The sequence below is a fragment of the Podarcis tiliguerta genome, assembly GCF_965153285.1.
Source record: "Podarcis tiliguerta genome assembly, chromosome: 13".
Taxonomy (NCBI): domain Eukaryota; kingdom Metazoa; phylum Chordata; class Lepidosauria; order Squamata; family Lacertidae; genus Podarcis; species Podarcis tiliguerta.
This window is the reverse complement of record NC_139546.1, coordinates 40,953,851-40,964,741: the sequence shown is the minus strand read 5'-3', so window position 1 is coordinate 40,964,741 and position 10,891 is coordinate 40,953,851. Positions and strand designations below refer to the sequence as shown.

Here is a 10,891-nt window from a genome sequence, read left to right as displayed (position 1 = left end):
GTTAGCTTGCTGTATAACAGTACAGATGTCTACTCAGAAATAAGTGTTTTAAGATTTAATGGGCCTTGCTCCCTGAAAAGTGAGCACAAGCTGACAATTTAGGCTCTGGTTTATGGTTGAAATTAAGAGAAAGCTGTGGCTTTGTGCCCTTAAGAGCTGTATAACAGGAGGTATAATTCAGAGGTTAAGCCTGGATTCTAGAAAGCTGAGGTCCGTTATGGGAATACACATACAACCTGAAGTCTCTTTGTCCTCTTTGATTCTACTTTCAATCTGATTAAGCTCTGGTTTACTTGTATTCTCCATTCATCATGGTTAGGTCTAATCAATTTTATCTGCTAATCAAACGTTGGCTGAAGGATGCCAACAGTAAGGGGAAAGTCCAAAAATATACTTTCCACAAATACATTACATATTTGTGTTAAGAATATAGTGTTCTGATCCATGACTTGTGTTGGTGAAAATAAAACGTTTCAGTTGCGGCTTTGTCGAATGCTTTGCCCAGTGAACTGTGCATGGTTCTTTGTTGCCATCTTTTCCAAGCACCAGGGCAGAAATCATTCACACTTTCTTATCTAGTTCTCTGAATTTCACCAAGGAGACCTGATTCAGACAAAATGTTGGGGGGAGGGAACCCAATTCAACAGGGGGTATGTTATTTCACAGTACATAGATAATTTATGGAACTCACTGCCATAGGAAGGAATGGTGGAGACACTGCATTTGCTTTTGGATATGGCTTGAAGGTTTAATCTCACTGTAAAAAAGTGGTACAGTGACAATAAATTATTTCTATTTCCCACAGCAATCTGGTTGGTCAGTGTGAGTACAGGCTACCATACAAGATGGGCCATTGGCCTGACTTAAGAGAATCATCTTACATTTCTACGATCTTGAGTATGGATAGGTTGATGATGAAATCTGACGGTGAGCAGTAGAGAACAATAGACCATAAATGAATACGCAAATATTCCATGGCTGCAATAGTACAGTTTCACATTATGCTGAAAGCTGTGAGAATTAAGGCTAGATACAGATTTGCTTACATTTATATTTTGACAAGAATTGCTCTGTTACCTTGTCAACACATGCTATAAGAGAATAATGTTTTTCCCAGTAGTTATATATGGAAGTGAAAGCTGGACCATAAAGAAGGCTGATCGCGGAAGAATTGATGCTTTTGAATTATGGTGCTGGAGGAGACTGTTGAGAGTCCCATGGACTGCAAGCAGATCAAACGTATCCATTCTTCAGGAAATCAGCCCTGTGTGCTCACTGGAAGGACATATTGTGAAGCTGAGGCTCCAATACTTTGGCCACCTCATGAGAAGAGAAGACTCCCTGGAAAAGACCCTGATGTTGGGAAAGATTGAGGGCACAAGGAGAAGGGGACGACAGAGGACAAGATGGGTGGAAAGTGTTCTCGAAGCTACACACATGAGTCTGACCAAACTGTGGGAGGCAGTGGAAGACAGAAGTGCCTGGCGTGCTCTGGTCCATGGGGTCACGGAGAGTCAGACACGACTAAACAACAACAAATTTATGGTTGTTTTCCTCAAAGCAAATAAGTCAATTTTACAAAGGATATTTCAACTATGGGAATTTGGAGTCTAGAAAAAATTGTTAAAGTGAGCAGCTGAACTTATATTTCTAACTATTCTACTGTAAACACAGAGAAAAACACAAAATACAGCAGATGACAGGTTTCTCATTTCTTTAATTTTTCTTTCTTATTAGCTGTTCCCTATTGTTCAGCTCAGGCCTCAGAATGATTATGTAACATTTGGGGAAGAAGATGCAACCCAGCAACCCACCACCAGAGGCTAAGATGGAGAAGATCTCCACAGCTACCATATATTTTCCCTTGGTGCTCAGGTAGGAGGGAATAAAGGACAGCCAAACACTGCAGAAGACCAACATGCTGAAAGTGATAAACTTGGCTTCATTGAAACTGTCCGGTAACTTCCTGGCGAGGAAAGCCACAGCAAAACTTACAGTGGCCAGGCAGCTCATGTAGATGAGGACACAGTAAAACATGGCCACAGACCCTTCATTACATTCTAGTATCATTTGTTCTGTCATTGAATGCATGTCCACATCAGGGTATGGGGGAGAGGTTGCCAGCCACACAGTGCATATGCCTGCTTGAACTATGGAGCAGGAAAGGAGAATGGAGTGGCCTAGTCCTTTGCCCACCCATTTCCTCATCCTGGATTCTGGTTTTGTAGCCATGAAGGCCAAAACCACCATGAAGGTTTTTGCCAGGACACAAGAAACAGCGGTTGAGAAGATGATACCAAAAGCTGTTTGCCGGAGGAGGCACGTCACCTTCTCAGGTCGGCCAATGAAGAGCAATGCACAAAGGAAGCAGAGCAGGAGAGAGATGAGCAGAGCGTAGGTGAGGTTTCGGTTGTTTGCAATGACAATGGGTGTGTCGTGGTGTTTTATAAACGTACCTAGTACCAGAGCTGTTATCAAGGAAAGGAAAAGAGAGAAACAGGCTAAACTGATGCCCAAAGGTTCTTCATACGACAAGAAGCTTATATCCTTGGGTAGACATGCATCCCGGTTCTTGCTTGGATAGTCTTGGTCTGGGCATTTATGACAGTCATTCATATCTGGTGGGAAAAAAATATATATTAGGTCATATATTTTAGCTTGCTGAAATGTTTACTTTCTGTCTGAGAAGAAAAGAGCTCTGTTTAAATCAAAGCACATGTTTAGTACTGCCTGATGCTCTGTAATGTGGTATTGTTGCAATCTAAGCTTTCTCTATGTCATGCATATGCCAATAAACCACATGAGACCGTGAGGGGAAAAGTTCAGTGGTACCTCAGGTTACATACGCTTCAGGTTACATGAGCTTCAAGTTACAGACTCTGCTAACCCAGAAATAGTGCTTCAGGTTATGTACCGTATTTTGCGCCCCATAGGACGCACCGGCCCATAGGACCCACCTAGTTTTTTGGGGGGAAAATAAAGAAATAAAATCCCCCCCCCAAGGTGTGGGGCTGGAAGAACCAGGTCGGGGAACAGCGAGAAGGTGCGCTCCGCCTCCCCGCTGTCCCCAGAGCTTGTGGGGCTGGCGATGGGGAGAAGTGCGCTGAGCCCGGGACTGGAGGCAGTTCTGTGCGGCCATCGGGAGCCAGGCAGGACCCACAAACCAGCTCCTTGTTAGAATAAAATTCACACTGACACAGAATCTTGGTTTAAGGTTATTGGGCAAAATTTTGGGCGCTGAGCCCGGGACTGCAGTCAGCTTTGCGCGGCCATTGGGAGCCGGACGAAGAAGAAGGAGAAGAAGTGCTTTAAACCACATACCATCGAACTACTCTGAATGCATGGTCATTCTCATCTGATTAGCATATTTAAACTATCTGAAAGGCAATGATCAGAAAGAGGCAGGATCACACACACAGTAGATTATCTCTTTTGAAAAGTAAACTCAGCCATCCTTACAACACCTTTCAATTATTAGTGCTGAGTCTTGATCTATTTAATCTATTTATTCCTCCTACCATCCTGGATTGCAATCTTTCCCTCTGCACATGGGATGCAATCGTAGCAGCAAGGTGGCTGTCCCTCCTTCACTTTCTTGCTGGATCCCGGAAGACATCTCTCAGTACAGAGCGAAAGAGGCCGAGTCTATTCCGTAAATGAAAGAGCAGAAGGATCAGCAAAAGAACAATGAGTTTCGAAATCTTCGTGTTCCTGGGCCCCTCTCTATGTTACTAAGCTGAGTTAGCATTTCAGAAATATGTAAAATGGTTATTTTTTTTAGTACAATGGTACCTTGGGTTACATATGCTTCAGGTTACATACGCTTCAGGTTACAGACTCCGCTAACCCAGAAATAGTGCTTCAGGTTAAGTACTTTGCTTCAGGATGAGAACAGAAATCGTGCTCCGGCGGCGCAGCAACAGTGGGAGACACCTTTAGCTAAAGTGGTGCTTCAGATTAAGAACAGTTTCAGGTTAAGGATGGACCTCCGGAATGAATTAAGTACTTAACCCTAGGTAACACTGTAGTAGTAATGTTTGAAGTGATGTCATACTCCCTCTATTGTTCAGGGATGTGTAAGGTGTTGTGATTACGTAGCAGTTCACCACTTTTTAGCAAGAAAGGCAAAATCTTGTGTGTTATCCTCTTTTCCTCAGTTAAAAACCAGTATTTTACAATTGCTAAGAAATATATAAAATATTTATAAATATAATAAAATAAAACATTTGCCTTTATACCATGAGTGACTTCTAGCAGTAACCTTTTGGCTCTTAATCTGGTACTTGTATGAAGAAGAAGTGTTTGGATTTGATATCCCACTTTATCACTACCCTAAGGAGTCTCAAAGCAGCTAACATTCTGCTTTCCCTTCCTCCCCCACAACAAACACTCTGTGAGGTGAGTGAGGCTGAGAGACTTCAGAGAAGTGTGACTAGCCCAAGGTCACCCAGCAGCTGCATGTGGAGGAGCGGGGACACGAACCCAGTTCACCAGATTAACCACTACATCACACTGGCTCTCTGTATGCATTGGTCATGTTCTACACAGGAACATGCAGTTTAAAAGACAGTGAGTAGACATGCAGGTGAATGATCATTGCTTAGGCAATACTGAATTTCTTTGGAATTATCTAATAATGTGGTCCTACCTGATTAAACCAACTGTGCCATGTTATGGCATCTTCATCAAGGATGAATGATGGGTCTTGAGAAGTTTGCGGATCTATCCTCCCAACGCTTACTCTGTTGAAACTTTGGTTGGAGAATATTATCCAATTGACAATATCTAAGCTAGATACCACCTCTCCATTCTGGTTGATGAAGACCACATCTCCGGCCGTATTGTTAAATGAGATACTTCTCAGAAAGTGATGGAGCTAGATTGAAAACAGAAAAGACAATTGTTTGGAAAAAGCTGCAGTCTAATGCAGAGCGGAGCATTTCTTTTTTTTTTCTTCCTGTAGGAAAAACCTCAATTCGTGGGGGTGACTCAGTCAACTGTCAGTGGATTCAGGTCCATGCATGGAGAGACCACCAATTTTCCGTCTTCCACATCCCTCTCTCCCCTCTCACATTTTTACAGCTTTCTTTATCTCCCCAGCCCCACACTTCTTTTCCTCTTTCCCTCTTCATCTCAGGAGACAACAGTCGTGTATGATCAGGTGATCTGAGGGAGGATTTGGTGTATATGGGATACAGAGAATGCTGAACATCTCTCTTGACCTTTATCACTGCTTCTTATCTGTGAATGCAGTGGCATCTCAGTGGTCTGAAAATTTCTCTCATAGAAGCGCTTTTTCATGTCTGAGATGAATGAGCAAAGTGACAACACTGTGGAAACCCATACCTTGTGGTGGAATAACAGGCCTCTTCCAGTTGAGGATGTTTAGCCAATTACCTGCCATAACTGTTGATTCTGATTCTTCCCTCTCCGTCCATACACCATATGCCTGAGTCTGGATGTGAACATAGCATGTAAAGCATGGGCCATGGCATAGACAGCATTGTGGATACTGTAACTGTGGCCTGTCATGCTCATTTCAAAAAATGATCCAGGAAGGTTCTCCAGCTTCTCTTCTCCGGTGCAAATATTCCCCTCCACCTTCTCTGAAGTGATATCTGGGAATACACATTCAAAGGCTTGTTGCCAGAAGTCCCTGATAAAACCGTCCCCATCTGGGCTGGAAGGGTTTCTGTGAACAACATACTGATGAAATCCTGGTGGGTTTCTGAAGAGAATCTCAAAGGATATACCACCATTGAATATTCCTGCATCCCAGTTCCTTTGAATGACAAATGAAGTGAACTCAACCTGGGAAGTTGTTATCCATACTTTACTCTTTATATTGTATGTCATGTCACCATGTTCTGATAGGTATGGAAGCCATCTAAAAGTTGCCATGGAATAAGATTCTCCATGGGCAACTATTACATTAGCTGTGCTGCTAAAAATTTTATGGTTTATCCTTGCCCCCTGTTGTAGCATGCCATTTATTTCAGAAATAAAACTTAAACTGCGGACTTTTTCCAGGAATGCAAAGCAGACACCACTCTTGGTAAATATTGGGGAAATGGTTTGCATAAATCTTTCTCCGTTGTCATTGTCCATTGCAATGAGTCCAATCCACGTCCACCTGAAATGCAGAAGCAAAGAGAGAATTCCCTCATACTGAAGGGCTTCTGAGGCTGCCATCTGGTAGAAGGGAAGCCCTGGCCTTTTATCATTCATCACTGGAGCAGAGCCATAAATGAGCTAAAGAGGGAATGGAGGAAGAGAAGAGACAAAGTAGATTCCTTTCACAGTATTCATATACATTATGTGGTGAACCCTGTTAGTCAAATATGCCCTTTGCTAATGTTTCAGGGTTTATTTGCCTCTCTCTCAGTTTTACAAAAGACACACATGCAGGTGGGCTGAAAACTGGGATCATCTCCCTTTTCTCATTTTAAAACCTTTGATTTGCTGAATGGAGACTGGAACTGTGTCTGTTTTATATTATTTTTATGAACCTAGATTACACATTGATGACTGGAGCAGGGCATTGTGTCTACTTCACTTAAAAACAAACAAACTTTTTTTATGTCATTGCAAAATTTGGCATGGTCTTCTAAAATGGATCAAACTGGATGGGGGAACATGCCATGCCCCAAACAGCAGATTACCTAGACAATTTCTGGCTTTGTCAGAATTGCAACTTGGGTTAGATGCACATTTCTTCTCTGGAGCTTCGTCTTTCTTCTTCATGATGCACATGACCCATCACACAGCAAAACTGTGTTGATTCTTCTCAGACTTTATTTATGAACATTTATTTCACTTGTGAATCAGCTGCTATCTACTATTACTGTTCACCTGCAGAACTGGATTCTATCTGCAGTTTGCATAACTTCTCTGTATCTTTAATTATGTTCGGTGTGCTAAAGAGGAATAGTTATTGTACTGGCTCCTACTTCTAAGGTTTTTTTTAGCTGTAACCCTTTCCCACACTTCCCCAGCTACATATTTGACATGCCCTTTTATCCAGTAAGCAATTATCCCTCTCCCTCAGCAACTCATTTCAAATACCCTCCTAACTAAGCAGAAAATGATGCAATATGTTAAACTGTTGGTGAGAGAGAACCCCACTCTCCCATCAGCGGCCTTTTGCATGTACTATACGTGATCTAAATGTGTGTGTAAGACAGGGAAAGTTACATATTTTTTCAGGTATTGCAACCTTCCCCTTTATTCAGGTTTTTCTGTGTGTCTGTTTGTTTGCTTATATTACAATTATGTACCACCTTTCTTTTCAAAGGATCTCAAGGTGGTGTACATGGTTCTCCTTGCAATTTCATCTTCACCCAGAACTGATGCTGAGGAACCTCTTCCTCTACGCAAGCTATTAGAGGTATTGTACATAGGTGTCCTACCTGCGGAATCTTATAGATATCCAAAATAGTTGCCACATAAAAGGAGATTTCAGAATCCAGTCCCCCAATGACCCCAGTCAGATTATTTTCAACATCACATATATAGTTAGGGACAAATTTCTTCACCATGGATAAAAGCAGCAGTGTGGCAAGATATGTGCTCCTTGCACTGATATAGCTGTCATATAAGTGGAAGCCCAAGGTGATATTGGGTAAGATGTGAGGGTCTTCGTTGATCTCCTTGACTGCATATGCCAAGGCCACGATGTGCTGGTAACCCTTAGGCACCACCCTAGAATGAGAGTTGCAAACTCTATCAGCAGGAACTTCAAGAGATGTTTCCCTTTACAGAATAGTTAATCATACTGAATTCAGGGGGGTTTACACTCTGCCCGTTCTACTATTGAATAGATCTTATCAGTGGAAAGTTCATCCTGATGTTTAGTTGAAATTTCCTTTCTTGTAACTTGAATACCCTGATTTGGAGCAAGAGAAAACAAGTGTGTTCCATCTTCCTGGTGACAGCCTTTGAGATATTTGAAAATGGCTATCATTCCTCCCCTCAGTCTCATCATAGCTAAACACATCAAACTCCCTCAACCATTCCTCATAAGGCTTGGGTTCCACACCATCTTTGTTGCCCTCCTCTGCACATGTTTCAGCTTGCTAATACGTATCCTTCTTAAATTGTGGTGGTCAGAACTGGATACAGGACTCCAGGTGACCAAGGCAGAATAGAGCAGTACTATTACTTCCTTTGATCAGGACACTATACTTCTGTTGATGCAGATCCCTTGAACCTTTCCACATGAACTACTGGCAAGCCAAGTGTTCCTCATCTTTGATTTGTGCATTTGTCTCTACTGAAATTCATGTTGTTACTTTTGTCCCAGTTTTCCAATATTTTAAGGTTTATCTAGAGCAGGGGTTGCTAATGTGGGGCTCATGGGATGTCTTCCCTTACATGTCTGAGGTCTTTTTCTGACACTTACAAAGTCTCTGGTCTCTCTGGTCTCTCTCTGCAGTGACTTCATTTTTGTGAGTCATTGAAGGTCGTTCGAATTCACTAAATTCTATACTTCATAATAAGTACAATTCAGTGCTGAAACAAATTTTAGTCTATGTTCAGAAAATGAAAGCATAAGAACCTTCAGTTTCAGAACAGGTTTTTAAGAATTCATTCTTCCTAACACTCTAGTAGTTCAGATAAAGTCTATCAAAATTTGCTGTTCAAAAGGCCTCTCCCAGACACACAAACGTGCATACATTTCAATACATTTATATTCTTTTCTCTATCCCATTCATATCTAAAGTGGATTTCCCTAGATAAAAGTGTGAATGTTTGCAGTCTCAGTCATTATTCTGAGGCTGGAACTCTAGGTTTGATCATTACATGGATGTAATAAATGAGTGGCTTACACAAGCTGTTCAGGCAGCGCTGGTGGGGGTTCCTCAGCGAATGTTGCTGGAGAGGAGAAGAATCCACCATGGGAAACAATGCCACCAATGAGGAACTCTCCTGGCTGATGATACGTGTGAAGTGGATGGTGTGGACCTTGGAGGATGCATTTCGCTATGTGAGCCAGACATACATTGTAAGAAATCAGTTCCAGCAGCCAGAAAACTAAAACCACCATTCTCAGTACAAAGGCAACTGTCTGTTCTACGTGGAACCCATGATTTCTCTGGCAATATTATAATTAGCTTCTCCAAAATAAAAATTGGCTCATTTGAACGGTAGTTATGTTTCTTGATACGATGCAATCTGGGAGTATGAATGATCAGACTTGTGGATCCCAGACCCTATTTAAATTATTCTTGTTAATTTTAGTATCCTTTCCGTTAGTTTTGCAAATGGCCCCTGAAAGTCCAGAGGGAATTTTGAGGAGCAGCAGATTCAATTATAGCCCTGTTAATAACCAGGCTGGAATTTAGTTATTTATTCAATGCTTGCGAACCCCTGTGGAATTGCTGAAGAAAATGTGTTTGTCACATATTCAGAACTATTGCGTTTTATTCCCTTTCAGTGGATAATAAGGGGCCAGTGGTGTATTGGTGAAGTTAGAAGTTCATAATAGAAGACCTTGTAAACAATGGAGACTCCTAAATGTGGTACGGTGTTGTCAGCATCTTGAAATTTGACTGAGTGGACCTGGATCCACATCAACCATGTGGCAATGACCCCTCACCACTTTTCCAGGGGGCGACAGTTGTGTTCCATCACTCTCAGCCTCCTTCCCCAATGGCCTAGGCACACAAATTTGCTGGCCTTTGGATGGGTTTTGACCTTCATGGCTACAAAACCAGAGTCCAGGATGAGGAAATGGGTGGGGAAAGGACTAGGCCACTCAATTCTCCTTTCCTGCTCCACTGTTCAAGCAGGCATATGTATGGTGTGGCTGGCAACCTCTCCCCCATACCCTGATGTGGACATGCATTCAATGACAGAACAAATGATACTAGAATGTGGCCATGTTTTACTGTGTCCTCATCTACATGAGCTGCCTGGCCACTGTAAGTTTTGCTGTGGCTTTCCTTGCCAGGAAGTTACCAGACAGTTTCAACGAAGCCAAGTTTATCACTTTCAGCATGTTGGTCTTCTGCAGTGTTTGGCTGTCCTTTATTCCCTCCTACCTGAGCACCAAGGGAAAATATATGGTAGCTGTGGAGATCTTCTCCATCTTAGCCTCCGGTGGTGGGTTGCTGGGTTGCATCTTCTTCCCCAAATGTTACATTGTCATTCTGAGGCCTGAGCTCAACAATAGGGAACAGCTAATAAGGAAGTCATGCAATGAGGCCGGCTCATGAAGCATAACGGAGGAGATGGGAAATGGCCACATAGCGGTCAATTGCCATGGCTACCAGCAGGAGCATCTCACTGCCTACAAACACATGGAGAAAGAATATTTGTGCCATGCAGCTCTGGAAGGAGATGATCTGATGTTGGGCAAGGAAATCCAAGAGAGATCTTGGGATGGCAAAGGAGGATAGGTAGAGGTCCAGGAAAGCCAAGTAACCTAGCAGAAAGAACATTGAATCTGAAAGACAGTGATCCTGGAAAATGACTGAGAAAATGAGAGTGTTGCTGATAGAAGACTCCAAAATTATCATGGTGTGGTCAGCATCTTGGAATTTGGCTGAGTGGACCTGGATTCACACCAGCCATGTGGTATGTGTGCAATGGCCACTCTTGTCTGTTCTGGGGGATTACAGTTGTGTCCCCTTCCTCTCAGCCTCCTTCTGCAATGGCCTGGGCACACACGTTTGCCCACACCCCCATGGGCAAATGCCTCTGTAACTCTGGAGAGGACCCCACAGTTCATCCAGATGCAGCTCAGGGTGGATAAGATTCCCAAAGTTGCTGAGCCTGACTTTCCAGCTTTTTGGTGAATTTTAATTCTGCGTCCAAATGCATTCAGTGATGCTGATGTCTCTGGCTTCTTCTGCAAATTTCAGCATTTTATTTTTTAAATATGTATTCT

The 10,891-nt window shown here is 42.6% G+C and overlaps 1 protein-coding gene across 1 annotated transcript; it reads right to left on the bottom strand.

Moving 5' to 3' along the window:
• Window positions 1-822: 822 nt before the first annotated feature.
• Window positions 823-6,246, bottom strand: LOC310662992 (vomeronasal type-2 receptor 26-like). Its single transcript, XM_083410452.1, has 4 exons — window positions 5,398-6,246; window positions 4,649-4,876; window positions 3,519-3,645; window positions 823-2,618 (listed from the first exon to the last, which is right to left on the bottom strand). Exons 1-4 carry the CDS (start codon window positions 6,226-6,228, stop codon window positions 1,717-1,719), a joined length of 2,088 nt encoding a protein of 695 aa, XP_083266578.1. The 5' UTR covers window positions 6,229-6,246; the 3' UTR covers window positions 823-1,716.
• Window positions 6,247-10,891: the final 4,645 nt, after the last annotated feature.

Bases quoted from the DNA above. Each gene is read 5' to 3' on its own strand.
- LOC310662992 (XM_083410452.1), bottom strand. From the start codon at position 6,228: ATGAATGATAAAAGGCCAGGGCTTCCCTTCTACCAGATGGCAGCCTCA. The intron at 4,877-5,397 runs GTAATTGGCTAA...TTTTCAATCTAG, and splicing joins AGAATCAACAGTTATGGCAG to CTCCATCACTTTCTGAGAAG. The intron at 2,619-3,518 runs GTAGGAGGAATA...TTTTCCCACCAG, and splicing joins AAAGATTGCAATCCAGGATG to ATATGAATGACTGTCATAAA.